The 27,854-nt window shown below is 53.9% G+C and overlaps 1 protein-coding gene across 8 annotated transcripts; it reads left to right on the top strand.

The window, feature by feature from the left end:
• The first annotated feature begins 1,274 nt into the window (after positions 1–1,274).
• Positions 1,275–26,058, top strand: SH3TC2 (SH3 domain and tetratricopeptide repeats 2). 8 transcript variants are annotated; one of them, XM_054217652.1, is made up of 21 exons: positions 1,275–1,326; positions 3,037–3,143; positions 3,597–4,019; positions 6,608–7,083; positions 10,516–10,761; positions 11,790–11,894; positions 12,150–12,277; positions 13,170–13,275; positions 13,631–13,774; positions 13,901–14,102; positions 14,766–14,839; positions 15,623–15,818; positions 16,831–16,967; positions 17,943–17,984; positions 18,088–19,785; positions 19,900–20,080; positions 21,577–21,727; positions 23,240–23,362; positions 23,913–24,063; positions 24,710–24,906; positions 25,267–26,058. In XM_054217652.1, exons 4-21 carry the CDS (start codon positions 7,050–7,052, stop codon positions 25,444–25,446), a joined length of 4,095 nt encoding a protein of 1,364 aa, XP_054073627.1. In that variant the 5' UTR covers positions 1,275–1,326; positions 3,037–3,143; positions 3,597–4,019; positions 6,608–7,049; the 3' UTR covers positions 25,447–26,058. The 8 variants fall into 8 exon arrangements, 7 of the variants coding, with proteins under 7 accessions (XP_054073627.1, XP_054073628.1, XP_054073632.1 ...); XM_054217653.1 differs by lacking the exons at positions 1,275–1,326; positions 3,037–3,143 and having other exon boundaries at positions 3,453–4,019; XM_054217657.1 differs by lacking the exons at positions 1,275–1,326; positions 3,037–3,143; positions 3,597–4,019 and adding an exon at positions 4,030–4,545 and having other exon boundaries at positions 6,608–6,722.
• The last annotated feature ends 1,796 nt before the right edge of the window (positions 26,059–27,854 follow it).

Below are 27,854 nucleotides of genomic sequence, written 5' to 3'. Positions count from 1 at the left end.
CATAAGGTGACACTGGGCACAGAGGGGAAGGCAGAAGTTGTGCATTTCTATCTCAAAGCCAAGGACAAGATACTTGTCAAAGCAGGACGAGAGGTGATGCTTGCTGGCCCAAGCAGCCAGTCCCACTATCACACCCTGCGCCTGCAAACTCATGGAAGCAGCAGGATTTGCGTGCTGAAGGTCTGCATCCCAAACTCACCTGGGGAGATGTGATGGGAGCCTCCCAGCTGCCAAGAGCACCCCTCAACCCATCGCCCCTTTTGCGGCAGGGAGGTGGGCAGTGCAGCGAGTCCCAGGCGGGGCTGCATGTGCCTGGGTGGCAGGGACATGGCTGGAGACCCCCAGCCTCCCAGATGGGGACCCCCAGTCCCCAGATGGCAGAACCCAGTGCACCCAGGCATCTCCACTCTGCCGACAAGGGCAGCCCAGTACTGGCTGCGGTGCCCTGACGCCGGTCCTGCACACATCCTCGGGTGGAAGAGCAGCCGCCTGGCTTGTGTCTCGCAGCCAGCAGCTGCACACCAGCGGCTCCCAGACCAGTCTGCAGCTTGCAGGAAACCAGCTCAGATTCACCTCTTTGGGACACACAGACCTCCTTCACAAAGAAAGGCACAGTGCCACCTTTTTCCAGTTTATTAGATGGGAATAGCACGGCCTCTGGGCTTAGCAACAGCTCCCCAACACACAGGAGAGACCTCAGAAAGACCTCCCCAGAGCCTGATAGCTGTGGGCAGCCTGGGGCCATGGGAAAACCTGTCCAGCACATACAAAGCCACAGTGCAAAGGCTGAGATGGCCACTTGCACATAGCCATGTCCAGCCAGCACTTTCCCTGTGTACCTCTGTCTTGTGAGCAGTGATCTCCTGTGGGCCAACAGAGAGGATCCTCTTCAGGTTACCATGGGTCTGGTGAGGTGGGCTCCCAGCCAGCTCCTGCCTGAGCTCACCACCCCAATGTGGGCTGCAGGTGCTTATCTGCACCCCAGGTCCTGCCTGGCCACGCTCAGGGAGGTCTTGGTGTCCCTCAGAGGCTGGTAGCTGTCTACAAGCTACCTGCCATCAATTCCTCTGCATTATTGATAGGGTTAAGGCCATTTAATGTTCTGTCCAGTACTGGGAAGAGATAATTCCAGCCTGGGAGAAGGGCAGGGATGAGGGACCAAGGAGAGAAGCTGTGACTGGATGGGGCAGCAGGAAGGGTGGAGCTGGGAGACCTCTTTGCAGCAGCTCTTCCATCAGCCAAGAGAGATCAGGTGGCCAAGAGACACTTTTCATCGCCTGGGGACCCTCTTCTGCTGCGAAGACTGGGTGGATCTGGCTGCCAGCTGTGAGTCCATCCCTGTGGGGCTGATTCCTAGGATGGGTGGCCATCTTGGCTGGATGCACGGCAGGGACAGGCTTCACGGCAGGGGGAGAGCTGAGAAAGTAGTGCTGGAGGTGAGAGGGGGCACAACGGCCCCAGGGGAGGCACTGGTTAGAGGGGCGGTGGGAAGGGCTCCTCTTCTGCAGGTGACATGGAGAGCAGCCCCTGCTCCATCCCAGGAGAGTCAGGGGTTTGGGACTGGGCTGCCTGGGGACGTGGGACAAGCTGGCAACATCAGAAGCTCATGACACCTCTCCTTGTGTTCCCTTGTGCCCTCCACTGGGGCCAGGCGTCCTTGCACAGGATGGCATTGCCGTGGGGCGGAGAGCCTGGCCCCCCACCCGGCATTCCTGCAACCTTGTGGTAGTGCAGGCAGGAGAGACCTGACAGGAGTCAGAGGGAGCTGGGACGAGTATCCCGAGGGTGTGCAGCAGTTTCGCGAGCTGTTAGCTCAGATCTTGCAGAGGACACGAGGTCCAGGCTACCTCTGTGACCTTGGAAGACGCTGTTCTAGAGGCAGGAAGAGTTTTTCCCCGATAGTCCTATGCCTAAAATCTGCTGTGACGTGGGATGCTGTGGCTTGTCCCTCCTGCAACCGTTGCCGAAGCAGTGGTGGTCCAGGAAGGTGCTGTAGCTCTGCCTGCGCCTGGGCGAGTGTGTCTGCCCAAGGCAGTGCGCTGGAGCAGTGCCTGCTGCGGGCAGGATGGCCAAGGAAGGGACGCAATGACCAAAAGAGCTTGAAAAGGCTCTGAAAGGTGGCACCGTGGGGCTGTGTGCTTGTGACTGCTATTCCTTGCTGCTCTCCTATACCTTGTCATTAAGCTCTCTACAGCAAAACGGGTGGCTGTGAGACACCTGCGCGTGGAGCATCATTGCGGGGCTTTCCCAAAACCTTCCTGCAAGCTGAGCTGGAAAAAAACCCAAGCACAGGGGTGAACTAAAAGGCTGCTTTCAGCAACACAGTCTCAGGCAGGAGCCCCAGCGATCTCCAAACCCTGGAGCTCAGCTGGCTGGCTGTGGTCCTTCCTTCTTCCTTCCCATGCCTTATCTGTGGCCTCCACGTCCCTGGCTCTGTCTCCGCGCAGTCTGGAGGCTCCCCTGGGTGGTGACGCAGCGCCGCTGCCTTTGAAGCGATGGTCATGTTGGGAGAGCTGCCGGCAGGAGCAGGGAGGATGCTCGGGGTTCACACCCCGATACCAGGGAAGAGATGTCACAGCACTGCTCCCTGCACGGCTCCCTCCGGTGCCAGGGTGGCCACTGTATGTGCCAAAGGGTGGTCCCAGCCGCCTCACCCACCCGAGCACGGCCAGCACACACGGTCTGTTTTCCAAGAGAGCTTACTTCCTCCGCCCCTGGCTGAAAACAATGCGAGAGGAGCAGGCCTCAGCATTTCTGAAAATTAAGCGCTGAGTTCAGCTTAGTTCAGCCCCGGCGCCCGCTTAACCCTGTAGTTGCAGGACGGAGCAGATTTCCCAGTGCAGGCAGCAGCTCTGCATTGCCGTGTGCTGCATGGGACGGACAGGAGTAAGAAGGGTCTTGGAGGTGGAAGAAAAACCTTTGGTGAGGGCCATCAGTGAAAAGAAATATCTGAAAGCCAGGCCTGTCTGGCTGCGTTTCAGTGAGTTGCCATGCCGGTTTTGCTGAAAAATGTTGCATTTCCCTTGTGCCCCGCAGCCGTGCGTGAACCCTCTCCTTCCCGAGCTCCCCTCAGCTGCCGGCACACCAGGAAAGATGCTGTCCCAGTGCCACCCCGCCTTGGGCACGCAAAGGCATCCATGGAGGTACGTGGGGGCAGGTCCCTCTCCCCAGACTCTGTCCCCCCACCCAAGCTGGTAGGCACTGGCGTGCAGCCTGAAGAGCCCAGGATTGCGGGGGGGGCGGGAGCGGGGCATGGCACGGGCAGGTGCTTATCACCACCCTGCACCCATTTACAGAGGGTGAAAGCAAAAGCAGAGAGTGCAAGAATGAGGAAATGTCCCTGCTGGCCCTGGTCACTCGTGCCAGCGTCCCCACGGCTCTCCCGGGCAGAGTCGGTGCTCGGCTGGGTTTTCAGAGGAGGGAAGGAAAATGCTGCTCCACCTAACGCCACAACGGGTCCCCCCACCCACATCAGAGAATCAAAAACATGAAACAGGAGTTTGTTTGACCTGAAACAAAATGTTTCATCTTATTTGTTTGCTTTTCCCCCCCACCCCGACTGAAGTCAGGTTTAGGCTGACTTCCTTTTCTTTTAGGTTCATTTTTCAATAACAAAGTGAAAAGCAGTGAGGCTTCGTTTTGAACCTGCCGAGGAATGGTCGACTTCCCAGCGCTCCCAGAAGGAAACAGGGATATTAGAAAAGCTTGATAGTAACTTTTTCATTGTTTTCAAAAGAGAAAAAAAACAAACACAAAATCCCTGTAGTTTTCTCTGCTAGTCCCGTTTGCGGAGTTTAGCCGGGGTGCACAAATACTGCTGGGTCCACAGATCTCTTGTTCTGCGTGTCCGTATTTGCATTCTGCCAGAGAAGAAGGGGGTTTCAGAGCTGAGCGCCTCTGCCACCTCCCCGGGGTGCCCGGACCGTGGCGCAGGTAGAGCTTCTCCCTGGGGCTTTGCTGGCGCACAGAGAGGACGGAAGGTCCAAGGACGCCGTGCAGGGGCCAGGAGCAGGGGCCAGGTGAGTCCGGGAACGGCTGCTCATGCAAAGCCGCCGCTTGTGATGGGAGGGAGCTGCGGCTGGTGCAGCCACGCTGGGGCTGAGCTGCTCCCCGATGCCGTGCCCATGGGCAGCCTCGCTGGCCCTTGTTTACTGTGGAGCCAGGGTGAAGGTGGTGCTGGGGCGTTCGTGCTTCCCCTCGGGAGCCGGCCGTCTGCCGGCGTGTGGGGCTGTTTATAGCATAACTCCGGGTAACTCATTGACCTCCGTGCCGGCGGCTCTGCTGGGAAGCGGAGGTTCCCAAGATGATAAGCCGCTCTTGGAAGAAATTCCTTTCCTTGCGCGAGGGAGTGGCGGTGCTGGGCACGCTCGCAAACACGTACACAGCCCTGTGCACACGCACGGGCGCGCGCCACGTCCCGGTGCCGGCAGCCTTCCCTCGGGGGACCCAGCTTGGAGAGGTCGGAGCTTTGTGGCCAAGAGTTCTCCGGGAGGGAAGCGGTGCTGGGGAGTGGAGCAAGGGGCCCCACGTGCGGAGGAGGAGCAGGTCAGTACAGCCGCTTGCCCCCCTCTGCCCTTCCACCGCTCCCACCATTACAGGTCTCTCGCTTGGGTGCCGGTCGCAAACCTGCGCCCTTCGTCCCCAGCTGAGCAAACACAGCTGGGACGGGGCGGTTGCAGGTGGCTGGAGCCGTCCAGTGCAGGGACATGGCTGCAGAAATCCAGGTTGGGGCAGAGAGTTTGTATTTTTGGTTCCGGCTGAATTCGCGTCTCAGGTGCGGTGGTGATGGGCACTCTGGGGAAGGACAGGTTTGCTTTGCGTTCTTTGTACCCAGGAACTGACAGGAGAAGGACAGGAGAAATCCCAGCAGACACGCTGGATTTAGGAAGGTGGATTTGGTCCCAGGGAAGGGTTCTGCTGTATGACAGCCCTGGAGACAGCGGTGTCTGCAGCAGCTGCATCCCCTGGACAAGGGGTGCCGGATAGTCGCTCTGCCTCCCATTTCGTGCCCTGGGGAGGGAAGTGGGGCCGGCTGGGTGAAAGCAAAAGCAGAGAGTGCAAGCATGAGGAAATGTCCCTTCTGGCCCTGGTCACTCATGCCAGCGTCCCCACGGCTCTCCTGGGCACAGTCTGCAAAGGGAGCAGAGACCCTGGAGAGCTGGCACAGGCAGAGAGCCCCCAGCTAGCGCTAGCTGAAACCCCCGGGAAATTGCTCCTGTAGTTATCAGGACGGGGCTTTCCCGGGGAGGCCAGACCGAGGGCTTCAGCAGCAGCAATGGGGGCTCTCCGGGGGAGATCCGGGGTGGTAAGCAGCGGGGTAGGGAGTTGGGTTGCTGGCCAAAAGCAAAATTCCATTTCAGGTCAAACAGGAGGTTGATACCTTTGCTTGTAGGAGGGGTGGGTTTGGTCACCAAGTTTTCTAGGTAAACTTAAAAGCAAAATGAAATTTCGAAAGCACAAAGGAAAACATTTTTTGAAAATGAAACATAACATTCTGGTTTTTTAAAAGAAGCATTTTCCCCTGCGTAGAGAATTTGACTCTAATTGGTGAGCAGGTATTGCTAAAACCAACAGCATTCTGAGTGAAGCAAAAAGCTTTGTCTCAAAACACCTGCCCTGTTTGAGCAGTGACCGCTTTGACGACATGGGCCCAAAACAACAACATTTTTCCTTTAAAGATGTGCCTGGCTCCATCACAGAAACTTGGGCTGTGTGCTCTCAGCAGTGGCAGGCCAAAACCCACACCTGGATCTGAATTTCCCCTCTGGTTCCCGCACCTTCAGAGCATCCCTAGGTCAACTGGGGGAGTTTTCTAAATGTGGAGCTTTCCAGGGCTGGTGTGCAATAGGAACAGACAGTGTCCTTGCCACAGGGAGAGCAGCGGTGGCCTGTCCCAGCCGCTCACCTTCCTGCAGGTCCCCGCGGCCGTGCAGCTTTGCGTGGGAAACATCAACTTGACTTCAGCACGCCAGGAGTGAGCTGCAGCGCTTTGCACCCTGACGTCTGGGGCTCAGGAGGGCGAGTGAGCTGCAGCAAGGAGGATGAGGAGGGCGGTCCCTTCTCCAGGCAACCCCAACATTTCAACATCTGGTTTCTCCTGATGAGGGCTAGAAATCCCCACTCTTTCAGCCTTCCCCTGGGCAGGCAGGTTGGTTCCTGGCCAGGACTGCACAGGAGCATCACACGATAAAACCCCCCTTCAAAGTGAAGGTTTGACTTCACTTTTGTTAGAGGTTTCCCAGCCAGCTCCATGAACGTGGACGCTGTCCTGCCACAGCCTGTCCCACAGCTAGCTGCTCCTCCTGCTTTGCTGTAGGGGTATTGCAGTGGTGCCAGGCAGCCCCCATCACGGCACGGGAATCTGCCTGGTGAGAATTACTCACTGGAGTAATTACTCACTACTCTGGAGAAGCTCAATGCCTTGCCAAGCATTGGGATGCAGCGTGGGTGTCTGGGAGAGCCAGCAATGCTCTTGGAGCACACCACAGCAAACAGGTCACTGCTGTGGTGGCACTGACATTGGCTGGGTGCTGAAGTAAATGTCCATCCCTAAAAGACCTCCCTACCTGTGACTCTCTCCCTAGACCTTTTGGTTTTTATTTTTCAGGGGTCGTGTTGCTCTTCTCCAGGGATGCTCTGCAGACATCTGCCGCCCATAGCACAGTGACACCACACAGCCGGTCCTGAGTCCTGGTCCTGGAGCCTGGGGAAGGCCAGAGCATGTGAGAAAAGAGGGAATGATACTCCATCCTCGGCAGCCCAAGGGGTAGCACACAGCAGCCAAATTGGTCCCTCCTGATGTTCATATCTGGGGTTCAGACAGTTCTGATCTCAGGGATGAGATGAGCCCTGCTAGCCACGCAGGAGCCCACAGTGTCTGTGCTGGCAGAGGACTCATCTGTGGCTTGCCTGGACGCGGCTCTGCTCTGTGGAGGTTGGCGTGGCGGAGGCGGTGCTGCCAGCTGCCCTCGCTGTGAAAGGGGAGAGCGCCGGCTCGCTGGGCAGGAGGGTGGCCCAGGAGTGGCTGCACAGCCAGCCCCGGATGGAGAATGCTGGACAAGCCCCAGCGGGGCATCCCTGCAGGTGAGGCAGGTGCTTGCAGTGGCGTCAGCAACCGGGTTGCCTTTGGAGGGGGGGGAGATCAGCGCTGAAGCTCTCCAGAGGGGCCAACAGGAAGCTCAGGCAGGCTTGGCAGACCGTGGGACTCCCTGTGCCGCGACGGTGGGAGGAATGAGAGGAATGTGTCATGTGGGCTGGGTGACACGCTCCCAAAGGCAAGGGCGAGAGTAGAGCCCAGGGCAACGGCAGGGCCAGCACAGGGCAGCAACGCCAGCTGGCAGGATGAGAGACCCCCAGGGTGCTCTCAAGAGCACAAGCCCCCCAGCATGAGACAGACATGGACCTGTTAGAGAGGATCCAGACGATGGCCATGAAAATGATTGAAATGATTAGAGGGCTGGAACCCCTCTCCTAGGAAGAAAGGCTGAGAAGAGAAGGCTCCAGGGAAACCTTATTGCAGCCTTTCGATACCTAAAGGGGGCTGGAGAAGGATGGAGAGAAGCTTTTCACTAGGGCCTGTAGTGACAGGACAAGGGGCAATGGTTTTAAACGGAAAGAGTGTAGATTTAGATTAAATATAAGGAAGAAATTCTTTATTCTGAGGGTGATGAGACACTGGAACAGCTTGTCCAGAAGCCCAGGGATGTCCCATCCCTGGAAGTGTTCGAGGTCACGTTGGATGGGGTTTTGAGCCAACCTGGTCCAGTGGAAGATGTTCCTGCCCATGGCAGGGGGCTTGGAACAAGGTCTTGAAAGGTCCCTTGGAGGCTGTCTCAGGCATAGCGATCATGAAATGAGAGAGTTTTTGATTCTTGGAGAAATAAGGAGGGGGGTCAGCAGAACTGCCACCTTGGACAGTAGTGCCGGGCAGACCTTGGCCTGTTTAGGGCCTGGTTGACAGAGTCCCTGGGCAGGCAGTCCTGACGGGCAAAGGAGCCCTGGAAGGTTGGGCATTCTTCAAGAAGGAAGTCTTCAAGGTGCAGGAGCAGGCTGTCCCCACCCAAAGATGAGCTGGTGGGGAAGAAGACTGGCTTGGTTCAAACCCAGGAAAAAACAAAAGACAGTTTATGACCTTTGGAAGAGGGGCAGGCAACTCAGGAGGACTACAAAGATGTCATGAGGTTATGCAGGGAGAAAATTAGAAGGGCCAAACTCCAACTAGAACTTAATCTGGCTACTGCCATAAAAGGCAATAAATAATGTTTCTATAAATACATTAACAACAAAAGGAGGGCAAAGGAGAATCTCCATCCTCTATTGGATCTGGGGAGAAATATAGTGACAAAGGATGAGGAAAAGGCGGAGGTCCTTAATGCCTTCTTTGTGTCAGTCTTTAATAGTAAGACCAGTTGTTTTCTGGGTACCCAGCACCCTGAGCTGGAAGACAGGACCTGGGAACAGAATGAAGCCCCCATAACCCAAAGGGAAGTGGTTAGGGACATGCTACACCACTTAGACACACACAAGCCTCTGGGGCTGGACGGGATCCATCCAAGGGTACTGAGGGATCTGGTGGAAGTGCTCACCAAGCCACTTTCCATCATTTCTCAGCAGTCCTGGCTAACCAGGGAGATCCCTATTGACTGGAGGTTAGCAAATGTAATGCCCATGTCTGAGAAGGGCCAGAAGAAGGATGAACTTCAGGCCTGTCAGTCTAACTCGATGCCGGGGAAGGTTATGGAGCAGATCATCTGGAGTGCCATCACACGACCTGTACAGGACAACCAGCTGGTGAGGCCTGATCAGCATGGGTTTATGAAAGGCAGGTCTTGCTTGACTGACCTGATTTCCTTCTATGACAAGGTGACCCGCTTAGTGGATGAGGGAAAGGCTGTGGATGTTGTTTACCTGGACTTTAGTAAAGCCTTTTACACTGTTTCCCGTAGCGTTCTCCTGGAGAAACTGGCTGCTCATGGCTTGGACAGGTGCACTGTTTGCTGGGTAAAAATCTGTCTGGAGGGCTAGCCCCCAGGAGTTGTGGTGAATGGAGTTACACCCAGTCAGCAGCCAGTCACAAGTGGTGCTCCCCAGGGCTCCGTACTGGCACCAGTTCTGTTTAATATCTTTATCAACGACCTGGATGAGGGGACCGAGTGCACCCTCGGTAAGTTTGCAGAGGACACCGACTGGGGCGGGAGTGTGTGTCTGCTTGGGGCAGGAAGGCTTCGCAGAGGGGTCTGCACAGGCGGAACCGATGGGCCCAGGGCAATGGTACAAGGTTACATAAGGGCCAGCTGCCGGCTCCTGCTATTGAATTGCTATGATCCCCACCCAAACAGTCTCTGACTCCCATCGCCCCTGCCTCGCTGGCAGACGATGTCTGGTCAAAAGGCGCTTTGTGCATTGTGGCCTGGGCTGTGGCCGAGCCGCTGTGCCGGCCGGGCAGTGAGCTCACCCCTGACAGCGCAGCCGCCACCGCTGGCTCGGGGCTGGCCGTGCTGTTGGACACATGGGCTGCTGCTTGAGGACCCCCAGGCAACAGGACCTGTCCCTGGGGTCCACAGGTAAGCTGTCCGTGGGGTTGCCATGGCCCTGCCCTGTCCGAGCGGGGCTGGAGAGCTCACCCCCATGACGGGGCTGCTGGGGAGACTCCGGTGCTGAGCACTGCTCCCTTTGGCTGCTTGCCTGCCTTTCCCAAGATGGCCAGTGGTGTCCCCTTCTCTTGCCGAGCACTTTCTATGGCACTCGATTCGGGTGCGTGGGGAACGAGGCAGGGCATTTTGGCCAGGGAGGGGAGAGGATGGCTCAGGGAGTTGGTTTATTCCATGCTATTGGATTTTCAGGAGCCCCCTTGCCACCCGTGTCCTGCTGCCACTGCTGCCCAGGAGCACCCCAAGCATCGCAAGGCTTGCAGAGGCCATGGGGTGCTGCTGTGAGCCCCCGAGGCACGATTCCTGTTACCAGTGTGCCCAAATGAGCTAACGGGGCTGTGCTAAGGGGTGGGAGGAGGGAGGTGGCTCAGGGACAGTGGCTGTGGCCACGTGTTCCCCGGGAGAGCCAGTGCCAGTGGGTGCCACCAGCCCTGGTGCCAGGAGTGCAGCCCCAAGCGCCAGGACCTGTGCTCAGCCCCGGGCTGGGGCTGTTTCCTGCCCGCTTTTACAAAATATTTCAGCAGCGGGGAGGTAAATGAGTCACTGGCACGACTGGGAATGACTCCTCATCAGCAGTTTCAATTGGTCTCTTGAAAAAGCTCCCGGTTCCCTTTCTGAGCCTGGCCCAAACAAAAATAAACACTGAATCGGTGAGTGCCATGGCAAGCAAACCCATTTTACCTCTCACCCGAGTGAGCCCTGGCCCCTGCCCGGCTCTGCGAAGGCCCACTAACAAGCTTTGTCATGCCACTGGCAGAGGTGGCATGAGCGGTGTCTGACCTGCCACCCCCTTCAGCACACCACACAGGCAGGGAGCATTGTGCCAGGGGTCCAAACGCCTCTGCCCACCACCTGTCTTCCCCAGGCGAAGAGTATGACTCCTACCACCCCCGCTCGCCCATGCTCCTGCCCTGCTGGGGCCGCCTGCAGCGCACCACAGCCAAGACCCGGAGAAAATGGTGGTGGAAGACCATGGCATCAGGCACACGTCCCTGGGAAAGGGGCACCCAGCCCCTGCCCACCGAGCCGTGCCGAAGCCAGTGGAGCCTACCTCCAGGGAGGAGAGGAAGTGAGGGAGGAGTGAAGCAAACGGCGGGCAAGCCCAGCCCAGGTAGGAGCCAGCTCGGGTTTAGCTCTGTTTCTGGTTCGTTTCACTTCCCTGTCTCTGTTTCCCCAAGCGTGGAGGAGGACGGAGTTGCTGGATGAAGTCCTTTGTTAAGTGTGTTAAAATCGGCTGTTGAGAAATGCAAAGCCCTTTCTTTCAATTCTTTCAAAGAAAAGCTCATTCATTGCATGTCCAGCCTTGAGCCATTCTTTTCCACTGCTAACTATAAATAAGGATTATAATTCTGCGTGGTGTGCAAATAACAGTTTATTTGACTGACTAGCAAAGCTGGCTCAATAAAAAGAACTGTAGAGTATAGTTATGGTCACAGAAGTCACTTACAAAAGCTGCTGCACGTTCCAGCTCCAGATCTCTGGGGACATGTTTGTCTTACAAGTCCAATCTGATTACTGACAAAAATTGGTTTTTAATCTTGTTATCCCTCCACAGCCAATACAGCTGTGGAAGAGCAAGCTGGATTTTTATGTGCCTCAGCCTTCATTAACATAATTACCAGTTAAACTTTCAGTTCCCGAATCCTTTATGGCAATAGTTGATGATGTGTGAAGCAGAGAGAATGCAGCTTGGATTTCAGATACCGACCAGAACAGGCGGGGGAGAAAATCTCATTTTGACTGTCAAATTGATGAGCAGAGAGTTTTGCAAGCCCTTGGTTCTCTTGCACTGGGGAAGTGCTCTCGCTCTGAGGTCTCCTCCAAAAAAATCTCTGTGTCATGGAGCGATCTTTCTACCGGATCTGCTCAGCAAGGGTGTGTCCCAAGGGCAAGGAGGGAAAGTCCCCTCACTTCAAAGCCACTCCAGCACCAGAAAGAAGCCAGTCAGGTAGTCAGGACACCTTGAACCCATGGATTTTGCCTCCACCCTTAAGCATGATGGTAGGGTGGTCCCAGATTCACACAATCCCCAGTCAGACCTGCAGTGCTTTGCTTTCAGGTGGCATGGTTGGGCAGAATATCATAGATCTCTGCCACGAAATTTGACAGCAGCTCTTCTGTGTCCCCACTCCTTGCTAGATAATGCTGGGGCATCAGAGACAACTGAACCCGCTACCGAGGAAGCAGAAGGCTCGCCGGACGCCTCCTCAGAGCTGCTGGCTGTTGTGGAGGACTTTCCACCAGGTAAGATGCTGCCTTTGGCATCACCCAGATTTCCAGTGGTTGAATGTGGCATCGACCCCCCTGTCATCCCCGGAGTTTCTCATCTTTGTTGCTGGAGGGGTACGACGGGCTGGGTTTGTGGTAGTTGAGCATTGTGACCGGGAGAGGGCTGGAGGCACTGGTGGGGCTGGCTGCAGGGAGGCAGTGTGGCGGAGACAGCTCTGTGTGGCATGGAGCTCCTTCTCCTGCTTAACCCTGTGCCTTTCCTTTTTCAAGAGATTTCACTCTTCTTCTCCGTTGAGAGCCGCTCCTCACGGTGCCTCAATTCCCAGCTCCAGGAAGCAGCCAGAAAGAAGCTGTGGGCCCTGGAGAGTGATGACAGAGACGTCTGTGCCCTGTTCAAGGTAGGAGCCCCTTGGCAGGGCAGACCATGTACTGGGAGGTTCCCGGTGTGATAGGATGTGTGATGGGACACCAAACCTGGCCAAGAAAGAGAAGTTTCTCCAAGGCTGCTGCAGCGTGTGTTCCTGCACACGGGGACTCTGTAGGGCACTGGAAGAATGGGGGAAATGTTACCAGGTGAGAGGCAGATGCAAAGCTGAGCTTCAGGTCATGAGCCTCATATTGGAGTCTCTGAGGTACCTGAGGGATCACACAGATAGCCCTGGGGTGAGTCCAATGACGGTGAGCCGTCATTTCACAGGGCTGGGATCACCAAAGCTGTGTGCCAGACTCAGGTCCCTGGTGGAGGTGACATCTTTGGACATGCACAGGGGTTCTCAGAGTTTTACACTTCATATAGAAAAATCACTACAGGTATAGACATGTTTCCCGGGCTGAACTCTCCTTCCTTGCTGGTTTTTAAAGCACTGGCAGCTCAGGGCTCCCTGCAGAGTTTCCCAGAGGACCTGGAACAGTGCAGGCATACTAGTGCCTGTCCTGACTGAACATTAACCCACGCGTGGTATGGTTCAGGTGTCTGGGTTTCAAAAACACGGTGGTTCCCCACAGGGGAAAAGATTTGGACGAGGAGATGGAGCTTTTTCACTCCACTGCTGCACCATGGGGAGCTGTCACTGCGGGTACTCCATCCCTCCTGGCTGAAGGACTCAGCTGGCTGGAGCACCCCCCCCTTAACCCCAGGCAACCAACTCACACAGCTTCAGTCTCAACTATGCTAATAAATGAGTGCCTAGTCTCATTCCAGGGTCTAATATTATTCCCACACCAACAAAGAACACCCCTTGTCAGAGTCCCAGGACCACCCCTTATTTTTGCTTTGTCTTCCATGTGTAGGAGCTGTCAGCCAGGCTTGTCTGTACGCAAGCTCAGGAGCATCGGTTCCTCCTCACCTTCAAAACCCTAGAAGAAGCCTGGAAGTTTTCCACATATCTGACTTTAGGTAATGTTTTCAAGTGTGGGAGATATAAACAGACAGTGTGAGAAAAATTTTTGGAGAAGGTGTTTTTTGACACCAAAAAAACAGTAGTGTATAAGGGTTGACAGATGAAGAAGATGAATTAGAGGACCTTCGTGTCTGTCTACGTATTTATGAAACCGCTGTCTGGATCAGTGAAACAGACCCAGGAGGATGCCTTTTGGGCAATCTCTCTATTGCGTTTTGGGGATGGAAACAGAATTAAAGGCTGTTGCCTCACAGCGTGGTTGCAAATGGCAGACTGGGAGACATCCACAGAGCACTTTGTCCTGCCCGGTGAAGGAGAGTGCTGACACTGCTTTCCCTCTTGGTTTCGTAGGGTACGTGGGCAGATGCCTGGAACAGCTTCTCTTTGACCAGGAGTACTGGCTAAATTGTGCTCTGATGGAAGACACAGAGATCAGAGTTACTGTGGATGAAGATCGCTTGGCCACCATATACATAGGTCTGCTACTCCAGGAAGGTGAGAAGGGACTGAATATGTCAGGAGTTCCTCAAAAGCATCTCAGCACAGCTGTGTTGTAGCCCTGTGCTGGGCTATGTCTTGCACTGATGCCATTGACCTGGGCATGACTCTTTCTATCTGCAGGTAACTTTTTTTCCCGAGCAGTGCCCAGTGTCTGGCAGGGAGAGCAGGAGAGAGAGGAAGGCCTGCAGCTCTGCAAGAATGAGCTGATCCATGTGAAGAACATTGGAGAGGAGTCCAAGTGGGAAGGGATGTCCTTACTGACAGGTCGACGAGGCCTGGTGTCTGTGACAGCTCTAGAGCCACTGCCTGACCCGTTTTACCAGTAAGTAGACTGGCCAATTAATAGGGCCCAAGCCAAGATTTTTTCCTGATACATGAGCTGGCACCAAGCCTGGGGTGAGAAACTGCTCTTTCCCCTGGCCATGGGCAAGAGCTACACAATTTTGTGAGGATATCCATTATGCATAGAGACAACCACTGGAACCAATTCAGGTCTTGTTAATGGAACAGAGCAAGGACATACTTCTGATATCATTCTTGTATGATATTGATTTAGGTCAGATGGGAGATTATTTGTGATTTACAGGTGAGTAACTGGGACAAAAAGCATTGCTCAAGTAGTGCAAGTCCAAGTGGGGCCTCACATCGGACGCCTGGCTGAGCCTCAAAGACACTTGCAGCTCCTTACACGGTGAAATCACAGAATCATAGAATGGTTTATGGAAATCCTCTTTACAGCCTGGCAAATTGATCCTGCTCTTACCATGTGGTGTGAGGCTGCAGTTGTGTGGTGCAAACTGTCCTCTGTACCCAGTAACACCGTTACAAGGGATTACTGGACGGGCCATGCTGGCTGTGCTTCATGACAGCTCTGGCACTCCCTGGGGACAAAATATCTGTCGCACTTGTGTGACACCATCCCTAGTGCTGGCCTGAGGAGAGGCCTGCTCAGAGAGGACCAGTGTTGTTCCTGTTTGCCTTGCAGGTGGTTCCTGAAGAATTACGCTGTGAGTTTTGGCATCTCCCAGGAGATCAGTGGGACAGCTTCTCAGCCAATTGGTGAGTGGCACCTGTGTAACACACCTGCCCTTCCCAGGGAAGGGCATGGCTCTTGCAAATCTGGGTTTGGACACAAATGCAAAGGGCCCATCTCTTGTTCTGACAACGCCACTCCATTGCAAGATGCTCTAAGGGAACACTGCATCTTTGGACTCTCTTGAATGGAGAACAGAACTTGCAAATTGCATGTACTTACAAGGGCAATCTGAGGAACACAGAGTACAGAGGGCTGCTGATGGCATCCTTATGCCACTGGGTTTTTCTATTCTACTGTAATTTTCTCTCTCCTCTAATTTTCAGGACCTAAGTTTTAAATAAGTGAACATGAAACCTGTGCCCACCATTCACTTATTAGCCCCAGGACATTCCTGCCTGGACGTGGGCACCGTTCTGAGCATGCTGGGCATGGGAGGTCACTGCAGGTGTAAATTTGGTGTGTAGTGCGATGGAGATTTTCACTGTTAAAGAGTTCACTCCTGGTAGAGAGCTGAGACACTGCAGCTTCTATGAAGCTCCATATTTCCAGCCACCTTCCATACTGCAGCTCTCAGAGGTTTCAGTCTTTGGCTGTGTGGCATTTATCCATGCCATTATTTTATTGTAATCCTCTTCTCAAGAAGAAACTGCAGAGATCTGAGTCTGAGAGTATGATAAATCTTAGGGGACAGAGAGGCAGCCTTCTCAAGCTGAAACCATGGTCTCTCCTTGCCCAAGTCTTTTCCAGTGAGGAAGTTTTAACAGTGGCCTCACAGTGAAATGCCCTTGTTTGCCTTGGTTTCCCAGTCAAAGGCAGGTGCACAGCCACAGAGGACCACAGAGGAGCAGCACACAATGAACTGAATTTCTCCAAAGGAGACAGCATAGAAGTCATCGGCTTCGTCATTCCAGGAGTCCCATGGTTTGTGGGCAAATCCCTCAGCAGTGGAAGCATCGGCTTTGTCCCAACCCGATACATAAATCCTGAGACTTGTGAACCTCTGTAAGTTTACTGCTGCCATCTAGATTCAATTAAACTCAGGAGAAAATAAAGGGAAAACTCCAAGTCCCAACTCAAGGCTATGTGAGAGTCCAGGGCAGGTAATTTGCTTTGCAAGACCTTCATAGAGGACCCATTTGAAGTCCAGAAGCCTTGGCCAGGCTTTGCTGCCAACAGGCCTCAGGAGTCTCTGCCCAGACAGAGCAATTGTATTTCACTTGCCTCAGGTGATTCTTGGAGAGAAACAGATCTGGCCCTGGGCTAAACCTGGCTTTATGCTACAGCAGCCCAGGACATCTGTGTACCAGTCAAACTGGCTTCACAGTTCCACCTAGAAATGTTCTTGATTTTGTAGCTTTGTCTGAGGGGCTGCAAGTCTGGCAAGGGAGGGGAGAGTGATCACTGCTAAGGAAACCAAGTCCTGCTTTGCTTCCTTCTGCCCCTTTGCTTTCTTTGGGAAGTCGAGGCAAAACAAACAATGACATAGTTCCTCATGGAGCATAATTACACACCCTCCCAGGGACACAGAGAAGAGTTTGACTCTGATGACCCAGGCAGTTGTCTTTGTTGGTAGCTCAAAGACATAGCTCCAGTTCAATACCCATCCAAAAAGGCTTCCCCTCCAAGAGTGTGTATGGGAGGCCAAGGTCTCAACCTATTGCTAGGTCTGTTGGGCTTTCCTGGGTCAGGCTCACTCAAGGTAAATCTTAGGCACTTTTCTCTGACACTACAGAGAACAGAGAGGCGATCAGATGATGCCCTGGCCTCAGAAAGGGCTTCTGGAGACAAAAAAGACCAATAGGTCCCTCCTTCTGGTACCCATTGGTTCCTCCGTGGAGAACCTGTATCTGAGAGCCTGGTGGGGAAGGTGTCCAGACTTTTGTATTCATCTGCAGCAGAGCTTTTCTGGTGGGAGGAAGAGGAGGGATGGGAAAGCCCATCCCACAGGACAGCTGTAGTGTCAGGGGACGGGGGAGACGCTGACTGTTTTCCCCTGATGTCTGCCTCAACCTAGGGGAGAGGGCTTGGTGTTTCTGAGCGAAGAAGAAAAATCCTCGCTCCTGAGCATCCCCTACAATGGTGACGAGCAGCACTTCATCACCCTCTTCAATGACCTGGCACGCACTGACATCACTTCTGTGTACCGGCTGGGTGAGTTCCCCCTCTCCCTATGTGCCCAGCCCCATGGCATCCATGAAGAGCAGTCCTGGGCAGTGCTTAGAGGCCTTCTTGCTTGGGGCTTTGCAGGGGAGACAACTGCTGTGATTGAGACAGCCTCCAAGACCTCTGCTCAGCCTGGTCGTGGAGGTTGTAGATACCCTCAAGAGCTGGCCCTGCCACACTGCAGTTTGTACGGGTCTTCGCTTCCAGGGCAGCTCCTCAGCCATGGTTCACTCTGGCAGATGCTGCTCTCGACTGATCCTGGCTGTAGGTCCCTGGCTACAGCAAGTCCCCTGCTGCTGTCTGACCTTTGGGTGTATATTGAGGGGGATGCATAGCTAAAGTGGCAGGTGACATCATCTCCATGCCCATAGCAAGGACTCAGGAGATCAGTGTTCCTGGGTGCTCTTCTCAGTTTCTCTATGCTTGCTGTGTATCTTTTGGACCACAGCTAATTTCTCTGTCTCTATTTCTTGCCTTCTCACTACCGAGAAGCACAATGTGGCCACGCAGGGCTGAGCCTGGGATCCCCTGGGGTTCAGGGGACCTCCCAGACAACCAGCTCAGGTGCAATGAACCCAGGGTAGACCCTGTCAGAGATACCCACATACCTGAAACCTCCAAATAGACACAACAAGGCTCTTAAGAGAGACTGAGCTGATAAAACCCTACCTGTGAAAAATAAGACCTGCTTGTTCACAGGTAACTATAATGTTACCGGTGCTCACCTCACCACCAGCTAAAAGCTGTTCTCCATGGTCTTACAGAGAGCCAAGCCCCAGCAGCCAGGGGGGTTGAAACTACAGCTATGTGTGGTGTCTGTGGCCAGAAGTAAGCCTGCTCTCCCACATACGGGTCTGGGATTTAACAGAGCAGCAGATCTCTGTAAGGTTTGAGCACTGTGTCTGCCCATTAACACTGACCAAGGCGTTGGGCTTTTTGTTTTCTGTTTGTCTCCTTGTGTAGATGGTTTTGAACCTAAAGCCATGTTCCCAAAAGTGCGATCAGGTGAGTATTTGGAGAGGACAGAATGAGATACTTTTATGACAATTTCTAAGGGTGAATTTTGACACGGGGAAATATCTCACTATGGTTTGCCTGTCACTTCCAGAGGCTGTTCTCCGTAGCTGTAAAGATATCCAGCTGTCTTGGGAGGAAATAAATGGCTTGGCTACAGCTAGCACCTCCGAGCTGTCCAGTCCAGGGAGTGAATCAGCCCCTGCTACGTTGGAAGATATTATCCTGGAGAAGGTGGATGATTTTGATGATCCCAAGTTCTTTATTGACCTGAATGCTGGACACATGGAAGATGCTGATGTCTTTGACCCTATATTGACCTTCCTTAACCAAGACAGTTATGTGCCCAGTTTTCAAAGCTTCTATGATCTCAATTTTTCCTTTCTCAACTCCACTTTTTATGGTTTCTCTGATGAGGATGAACTGGTCTTGTACCTTGAGACATGCAGGAGCTGGGCCAAGAAGACTCATTCAGTTTGGGCTCATGTCAGACTCTGTTTCCTCTTGGGTAAGCTCTGCATCAAAAAGATCAAGTTCTCCCAGGCTCGAGTCTACTTTGAGGAAGCCATGAGTATCCTGGACAGGGGTTTTGGGGACCTGCCCCTGTTGGCTGCATTGCATGTGAACCTTGCCTCCATCTACTTGAAACAGAACATGAAGCACAAGTTCTCCTCACTGCTGGGGAAAACAGTGGCCTTGCTTGTCTGCTTACCTGGCCACTCTTTCAACTCAGAGAACGAGCTGGAAGTCATGATGTACGTCCTGAAGGAAGCCATTGCTGTGGGTAATGCTCCCTTGGAGGCACGGGTCTGCTTCCTTATTGTCAAGCTCTTCCTACAACTGGGAAAAAACGATGAGGTGCTGCCCTTTACCGAGCATCTTCAGTGTCTCATCACCACTTTACTCAGCCCAGACACTAGTTCTGTGCCACTGGATGCCACCCCCATCTTGAGCTACTTGTATGACAAGAAGTACTTGCCAAATATCGCACTGGCCTCCGCCAGGTTGTTTGTTCCCAGCGTCCTCAAGGGGGCACCGACACCCATTTGGAGAGCTGGCTTCATCCTCCAAAATACTTCAAAACTCCCGGGAAGCCAACTGGAGAGGAGCAGCATCCCAGCACTGGCTTGTTTCTATCTCAAGCAAGCACTGCATTTTTCCTGCAAGAGCAAAGCTGTGCCCACCCAGAGGATGCTGTGTGCCATCTTGTCCAGGATGTACCTCCAGCATGGCGTGTTGGATGGGGCAGTTTGTTACGCAGCCATGGCCGTAACCCTCAGCAGAATGATGGGCAAAGAGGAGGCTTTCGAGTCTTCCCTCTCTTTGGGGTGGATGTATCTCCTGAACAGCCAGCCAGGTCCAGCTGCAGACATCATGTGGCAGATCTTGCACTCTCTGCACAGGACGGACAGCGTGACTCAGAGTGGAGCTGTGCACAATCTCCTGGCCATCGCCCTCAAAGGAGAAGGGCAGGTGCAAAAGGCTGCAGAGAACTACCTCCAGGCCCTGCACAAAGCCAAGGAGACCGGGAACAAGAGGAATCAGGCTATTGCCCTGGCTAACCTGGGGCAGCTGAGCTTCTCGCGTGGGGCGAGCCAGCTGTCTGAGCTCTACCTGCTCCAGTCAGCTCAGCTCTACGCTGAGCTCCAGGGCAACGAAGACCTGGAGATGGAGTTGGCGCAGGTGCTGCTGTGGTTAGCACAGGCCATGGTGAACAGGCAGAAAGTAGAAGATGGCAAACTCTGTTACGAACTGGCGTTGGTTTTTGCCCTGAAGTGGAACAACTTGAGGAGTGAGTACAGCTTTGCTGGTGGGAACCAGGGCAGCATTCACCTCTGTGCAGCACCCTGTCAGGTCCCTAACGCGGCCCTCTGACTTGTCCTTTTCCTTTCCCTGTACCATGCAGGTCAGCTTCACATCACTGAGTCTCTCTGCCATTTCTACAGCAAAGTGTCCCCCAATCTCCAGGCCTGCATTACCTACCATGAGCACTGGGTATCATTGGCACAGCAGCTCCAGGACAGAGAGATGGAAGACAATGCCCGGCAGACCCTCAGCCAGCTCTACCAGGCTTTGGGCACATCCGAGTAAGTCCTCTCTGTGGCTGTTAGATGCTGTTAGAGTGGGGTCCTTGCTCACCGAAAGCAAGAGCAGTGGCTTTCCTGGGGTGTCCCAAGAGAGGGGTGGGGAAGGTGTGTGTAGCAGGCAGGCTGCTGATTAATGCGCTGCTGAGATTTGCGAGCTGTGGCTGTGCAGTGAAGAGGGGAACAGTTCAATGTCAACCAGAGCGCTGCAACAGCTGGTAAAATGCCAGGCGGTTAGCTGAGGCAGAACCGGGTTCTGGCCAAACACAGTTTTCCGAAGATTCTTCCAGTCTTCATCAGAGGGGACCCAGCAACAGGGAATTCAACACTTCTTTTGGAGGCTTATTCCAGTGATTTATCACCATTCACCAGTAAAAATAGGTTCCTTATCTGTTGTTTGAATAAGTCTGGCTTCAGCCGCTGAGTCTGCTCTTCCTATCTCTGCTGGAATATTTTCCCCAGGGAGGTACTTAAGACCCTGTATCAGCTTGCCTTTCAATCTCACGCTTGACACATGCAGGTGACTGATTAGATTAGGCAAGAGGGGAGAGAAAGAGACCTGGACAGACCACAGACTTTCTTCAGTCTTTCAAGGCAAACACGTCAAATAGTGGAGAGCTAACTCCACTCCACCATGTCCCAGAAGGACAAATGGGCAGGGGCTGTCATTAACTTGGATGTTCACCTTCCCATGCTAGGTCACAGTGAGTTCAGGGGGAAGGAATTTAGGAAGCAGACGCCTGTCATGTGAACGGTGCTATTTAAGATCACAAAGCACCCATTCCCTGGACTCCAAGGACAGCTGGAGCCCAGTTGCCAGCAGGCGAGACACCAAGCAAACAAACATGCCCTGGCCACTGCCCAGCGCTCCCTTCGCCACAGCTGCCTTGTGCAGGCAGCGTGTCCAACCCGCTGGCTCATCCTCCTGCTTGTCCCTTTTTCCTCTAGTGACCAGGGGCTTAAAAAGGGGCTGTAATGCATGTGTAGCCACAGATCTGCCTGTTTGGCTGCACCGAGGGACAAGCAATAGGCAGAGATGTGGGTCTGGGTGCCAGATGCTGTCTGAAAAATGAAGGTACAAGCGCTCCCTGCCTGTGCTCCCATGTGTAGCTGGGAGTGACTTTGGAGCTTAGTGTAGGGGGGGCAAATAGGGTTTGCAGATGACCTGGACAAAACCCTCTTTATCGGCTGAAACAAGCAGGGGTGGGAAGCCCCTCTTTGGGAGGGGGCTGCCTTGGGGCTGTGCTGAGCACTGGGGTCCCAGGCTGGTCTAAGGTTGCCAGATGATACACACGCTGGCACTAAAGCATGGAGACTTCCACAGTTTCACCAGGACACATTGCTCAGAGCTGTGGCTGTCCATTTGTCTCTAACCTTTGGCAACTGGAGGAGGAGAAGACGGGATTGACGATGGGGAGGTGTTGTGGTAGCTTTGCAGCTGATTGCTGGGGGTGTCCTGTGGTTTCTCTGTAATGGCTTTTTGCCCATTACCATCACAGGGCTTTGAGACAGTCCCTGGACTGCACCAAACAGAGTCTAAGGATCTTCATTGACCTTGAGGAGCCTGTGAAAGCAGCAGAGGCCTGGCTGCAGGCAGGAAGGCTCTACTATCTTATGCAGGAAGATGAGCTGGTGGAAATGTACTTTCAGGTATGGGGGAGGTGGCTGGAGTAGTCCCATTCTCACCCTGGCTAGCTGCATTCCCAGCACAGCTGTGTAGCTTGGTAAGAGCCTTTTGGGGCTGGAAGGCCTGGAAGGGAAAGTTCTACGAGCAGTGTAAACCTGCTGCTGGAAGGAGGAGCTGTTGCCTTACACTCATGCGCTATCTGGCACTAAATTTTCTATTTTTCCTTCCATACATTGGGTTTAGAGGATTCTTGGGTGAAAGTAAGTGAAATTATTGAGTAAGAAAGTGATATAGGAGTGTCAAAGGAAGCTGGATATGCCAGGTAACCAGTTCCATTGAAATACACATAGATAAGGGGTAAAGTGCCAGGGAAGCGCTTGGAGACTTCTTGGAGTAGAAGACTACTGGCTTCTTTCCATCTCTAGCATTATTTTATCAGCTGAGCTGCAAAGAGGAGGAGCACCTCATAAAATCTTTGGTCTCCTTCATTCAGGTTGCAGCTTCTATTAAAAGATGGGGAATTCTTGCATGCACCCAGAGTAAGCAGAGCAGAAGGCTGGTTGGGTCTGCTGGAGTTGAACTGAGCTGGGGTATCCAGCAAAGCACCAGCCTGGACACATGTAGAGGATGGTTTGGGTCCTCACTCTGTTACCCCAGAAGCACTGCTGAACTGGCGGGGCTGGGTGACAGAGGCACACGGTGGTGGGAACAAGGAGAGAAGCCTTTCCCATCAGCCACACCAGCCTGCCCCTAAATCAGTGTGGTAAAGACAGGGAATTACTCATATGGGGTGGCTGCTCAGTGGTGTGGGTGAAACGAATAGATGGCTTTGGTGTCAGCCTGTTTCCTAGTGTTCACAAGGGAGAGCTGAGACCCATATCAAAGAGCCATCGTTGCCTCCCTGAGTCATGGTTTCAGCAGGGAGGCAGGGGCTAAAGGAGGGGGGACTTCCCATTAAGAAGGGGCAGTCCATGCCAGATCTCAGCAGGGCAAGTCTGAGACCCTGAGGTGCCCCTTCCCAGGCAAGGTCACTGGCAATGATAAATTGCCATGTTGTAAGGAACAACGTGTTCTGGCTGGAAGGTGGCACCAGGGCCAAGTGCATAATTGGCACAAATAACCGTTCTTCCCAGAAGTTAACGTACCTGCCCTCCCTCCTGCTGGCTCTGTATAAGTTGTCCATTCCCCTTGTCAATCTTCACGTTGGCTCCATCACTCCGAGGACGGACCAGGGCCAGGACAGCTGCTGGCTGCACTGTCCTGACTCTAAATCCTGATGCCGTTGGATATCCCAGCAGATCAGTTGGTTGCACTAACCCTGCACAGACATGGGTTATCTGGCTCCTGGCTCCATACTTACACACATCACTTGCAAATGCAGCACAACAGCCCCATACACCTGCTGGCCAACCTGTCTCCATGCTGTTTGGAGCACTGGAGCTCGTGTTTATGATGACTTGGTTTTATTTAATCACACCAATGTCTATGTGCTAATGTCTCTTTCCAAGTTTCAGTCCAGTTCTTTTTCCTTCTAGGCAGCCATTCAGACTGCTCTGAAACGGGAGAACTTCTCCTTGGCCATGGATCTTTATGAAAAAGCTGGTGATACCTTTTTTAATGGCAGCCGAAACAGAGATCGAGCGGTGGAGTTTTATAGGGTACGGATCCTTCCGAGCATTTCTGTCCTGTGTCCCCACAAGGCGATGGCCGTGGGGATCTTTGCCCCAGGGCTGTCTGCAGCACTGCATGGCCAGGCTGGAGGGATGTGGGATGGAGAGGGATGGGGTGGTTCTGAGTGTGCCAGAGGGCAATTATTGCTGCAGGGGGGAAGGCTGGAGCACAGGAATATTTTGCAATGGCTGCAGCTCATCCCAGAGATCATCTGGGAGGTCGGAATGTGGTCCTTACATTACAAATCCTGGCAGTATTAGGTGTGAGCTGGTCACTCCTGGTGACATGCTTAGAATAAGAGTTTCAGGTACCTGAGGAAGGGCAGACATGCAAGGCTCAGGTTTTGAGAACCACGCTCTGGGATATGAAACTCATTTTCAAGGGAAAGAAGGGGTTAGAACCTGAACCTGCAGCACTCAACCACCCCATCATCTACCTGCCATGCCAAGTGCTGGGTTCATCTCCTGCCGCTCTATCACCCCTCTGCTGTACCAATACCACCAGGAACAGCCTGGACTCACTGTTCTCTCTCTTCAGGGAGGTGCTGTGCCCTTGGCCAGGAAACTAAAGTCCACTAAGACAGAGCTACGGCTGTTCAATAAGCTGGCAGAGCTGCAGATCGGGCTGCAGGGCTATGAGAAGGCGCTGGAGTTTGCCACACTGGCAGCCAGGCTGAGCATCAGGGTTGGTGAGTGATGCACACCCGCAGGGTATGGGGAGGTTCTGGCTCCTGTGGACAGGGTTGCCTTTCTGGATGAGAACAGTGTGCACGCGAAAGCGGGATCTCCTGCTTTCCTAAGACCGCTGGACCATTCTTATCCTAAGTGGTAACGTCTTTTTAAGGCCACTTCCCTTTTTAAGTGGCATGACAGCCACGTGGGAGTGCTCTGCCGTGGAGGTGGACCGGCTGAGCAGAGGGCCATTGCTACACCAGCACATGGGAAGTCTGGTGAAGGCACAGAACTGAACAGTTCCTCTCTGCCCTGGCTCTTCTGACAAACTTATCCCTTCCCATTACAAAAATAGTTTGAATGGGCAAAATGCCAGCATAAATGTCTCTGAGATGGAACCAGTCTTGTAATAGCTCTTTCCAGCACGCAAGAAAGCCCCTGGGTGAATGATATATGCCCTAGGCAATCTGTCCAGTCTTGGTATCAGCACCCCTGCCCGTGGCTCTGTTCTCTCTGAACCATCTTCAAGCCCAGTGTCTCCTTATGAAGACACCCGTGCCCCCTGGCTGTTGAGCAAATGCATCCCCAAGCGGCTCAGCATGCCAGGCTGGGCATGTTTTGTGAGAGCGCCGCAGGGTAACTGTATCAACAACTCTTTTCCAGGAGATCAATTGCAAGAGCTTGTTGCATTCCACCGCCTGGCTACGGTCTACTATTTTTTGCACATGTATGAGATGGCAGAAGATTGCTACCTGAAGACACTTGCCTTGCGTCCCCCCTTGCTGCAGTGCTCCGGAGAGGCCCTGTACTACTGTAAGGTGTATTGCCACCTTGGCAACCTCACCCTGCACAAACTGAAGGTAAGAAACCTTTCCATGATGCTGTGTTGAACACTCTGGGCTTGACGGAGAGGTGGAGGTGGAGTATTAGATCTGCTGGCAGAGCAGCCATGCATGTAGATGGCTGCATCCTATGACTCTCCATCCTCTCTGCAGCTTTAGAATAAGTGCACACAATGTTGGAACAACCAGGTTTTTAAGGGGGAAAGGCAATTTGGAAAGAAGTTCTGGCACTTAGCTGCAACTACATAGAGCCCATTTCAATGAAGTCAGGTGTCTCTGGGTTCTGCCTGGAACCACCGGGCTCTGCTCCAGCTCCCTTATACTCTGTGACCTTCAATTAAACCACTTCCTAATGCCTGCCCTGTCCCTTACGGTTAGGATGAACAGGATGCAGCAGCCTACTTCCTCCTGGCCCTCGCCGCAGCGACCGAGCTGGGAGACCAGGAGCTGCAAGGCCTCATTCGCGCTAAGCTGGGTGACATCCAGGGGCCCGAGGGCACGCCGGGCTGTGCCACATACCGACCCAGGTGGCTGAGCGAAGGCGGCCACGTTGTCTGACCAACCCGCCACTCCGGGGACTCCAGTGCAAGCCATCAAGCAACAGTCCCAGGAGAGGTCCTGCACCGCATTCTAAGAAGCTGGCAGCATTTGGTCTTCTTGTCCCCAACAGGCAAGGGAACAAGCACTTGCGACCCTGCCCTGAGTTTTTGGGAGCAGAGCACCCGGGCAGGACGAGGCCATTGCAGCGGTGCTGGGGTTTATGTGTTTAATGTGAATATTAACTTCTTTATTTATTCCTATCTGGTGTCTGTCCTGTCTGCTGTGTGGAGGTCTGTGACCCATACCTCTATAGAGCCCGGGGCCTCTTTGGTACAAAACACCACCAAAGCTTTTGGCAGTGAGAGGCAGAATTTAGGGAAAGGAGGAGAAATGAAAGGGGCTGGTGAAGCCCCTTTCAAGCCCCGTATACGGGTGGGCAGCTGCTTGGGCAGAGGCAGAGCCCACCTTCACCCCAGCCCTGCCGTTCGGCCTCAGCTCCAGCACTGGAGCAGCCGGGGTGGCCTCCTCTGCCCCACAGCCCATGTGCGCTTCAGCATCTAAAGCATGAGCGCGCTATGGGTCCTGCATGGGAAAAGAGCCATCAGTGCTGACCCGGCCCAAGCTTTGCAGCCCGGCTCCCTCCCCAGCCCCTCTTCTGCAGGCTGCAGAGGTAGGATGGGATGCAGGAGTGCCGGGGAGCAGACGGTGAGGCTGGGCACACTGGTCTGCACTGGGGCACACATCCAGCCCCCGGGCAGGGGTGCTGACGGGGCGCAGGGGGACTTTTGGCTGGGAGAGGCAGCTGCACTGCCTTTGCGTGGGCCATTGCCAGCCCCAGGAGAAGCTGGCCACCCGGCAGGCAGCAAAGCTACCTTCGAGTGCCCTGAATTGGCTAGAGGAGAAGCAAAAGCTCCTCTGTGGAGAGAGCAGGGGGAATGGGAGGCACAAAGGAAGTTTCTCCAGCGAGCTGCTGCCCGGCAGTGGGAGCAGGACACAGCTCTTCTCCACAGCCCGTCTCACCACCAGAGTGCAATAAATGCCCGTGTTTCCAGCCTCCTGTGGGCGAGTGCCGCTTCCCGGCTAATACCGAACTCTGTTTTCTGTCTGCACTGGTGCAGAGTGAGGAATGAGCAGTTTTTCCAGCTCATCTCTTTGCTCTGACAACCAGTGGCCAGATGCCCAGCTGGGGCTTCACAGGGAGACCCTATTCCAAGTCCTTCCACCTCCCTGACACTTGGAAATGCTAAATGCAGAACATTTTATTTCGTCACCGCTCATTGCAAACGCTGAGTTCGTTTTCCCCTTCTAATCCCTGTGAGGCATCCATCATCAGGGCAATGAATAGTTTACTGCTTGTTTACCGAGCATTCCTGCAATGCCATTAGGGGAGCCTCAGCCCTGAGCTCAGACGAGGTAAATCTTCCTCCCGTTTGAAATACGAGCAGCTCGGTGGAGAACCTGTCTCCTAAACCTTCCTGCCTCACGCCACGGGGCTGCCTGTTCTCAGCTCAGGTGACTGGTGCTCACTGTGCTAGGGCAGGATATTTTCAGCGATTTTTCAGGTCAGTTCCCCTTTTTCTTTTCAAACACGGGGAAAAGCACAGTCTCATATCTTTGTACCAGAAGGCAGGTCGACAACTATTGGGGCTATCACGGGTGTGGGAGAGAGGGAAGCTTTGATGGCTCCGGAAGACCTGAGGGTCTGCGTGGTGCAGAAGTGCCCTGCCCTGGCACCAAGATCTCCATCCATCTCTCCTGCCACCCCCACCACCTCGCTTAGGGACGCTGCCCAGCCCCACAGTACCTTGCCTGGAGCAGCTGCTGCCCCCAGACTGTCTGGTCCTCTGCAGTGCCCTTTGGGTCCCTGAGATGAGGCCCGAGACCACCATGAGGCTGCTGCCCAGGCGTCCCAGTGGGGCTTTTGTTACTAGTGGCTGTAGCAGCTGGTGCCACGCTGCTGGCCAGGCTCTGCACTTGGGGGCCGGCACGCGGGTGGCTGTGCCTCTGTTGGTGCAGAGCCCCCAGACCCATACCGGTGGCCAGTGGCTGTGGTGGTTCTTGTCAAAGTTAAGCCCAGTGGAGGATGAATCATGCAGACAGCATCCCCGCAAAAACATCCCTTCCAGAGCCAAGGCCCGAGGCTGTTCTGCCTAGCACCAGAGAGAAAAAATGGGCTTTGTTTAAACACAGAGGGTCAGCGTCTCAGCTGGTCTAAATCAGCTAAGCTCCATGAAGTCAAACAGAGATGTTCTGATTTGCAAGGACTGTAGATCTGGTCTGTGGTCCTCTTTAAATCACAGCAAACAAATTTGTGGTGCCTGGGGGAAAACAAAAGAGACTTGCTCCTTGGGAATGTCCTATAAAACATCATTTCCCCTCTCCCTTGTCCATCCATGCACTCCCACATGCTGTGATAAAGCTGGGCT

This window comes from Rissa tridactyla, chromosome 11, assembly GCF_028500815.1.
Source record: "Rissa tridactyla isolate bRisTri1 chromosome 11, bRisTri1.patW.cur.20221130, whole genome shotgun sequence".
NCBI lineage: Eukaryota > Metazoa > Chordata > Aves > Charadriiformes > Laridae > Rissa > Rissa tridactyla.
This window is presented reverse-complemented; position numbering and strand designations above follow the sequence as displayed.

Coding starts and splice junctions, on each gene's coding strand:
- SH3TC2 (XM_054217652.1), top strand. CDS start 7,050: ATGCTGGACAAGCCCCAGCGGGGCATCCCTGCAG. Junction 12,278..13,169: donor ACGTCTGTGCCCTGTTCAAG/GTAGGAGCCCCT, acceptor TTCCATGTGTAG/GAGCTGTCAGCCAGGCTTGT. Junction 14,103..14,765: donor CTGCCTGACCCGTTTTACCA/GTAAGTAGACTG, acceptor TTTGCCTTGCAG/GTGGTTCCTGAAGAATTACG.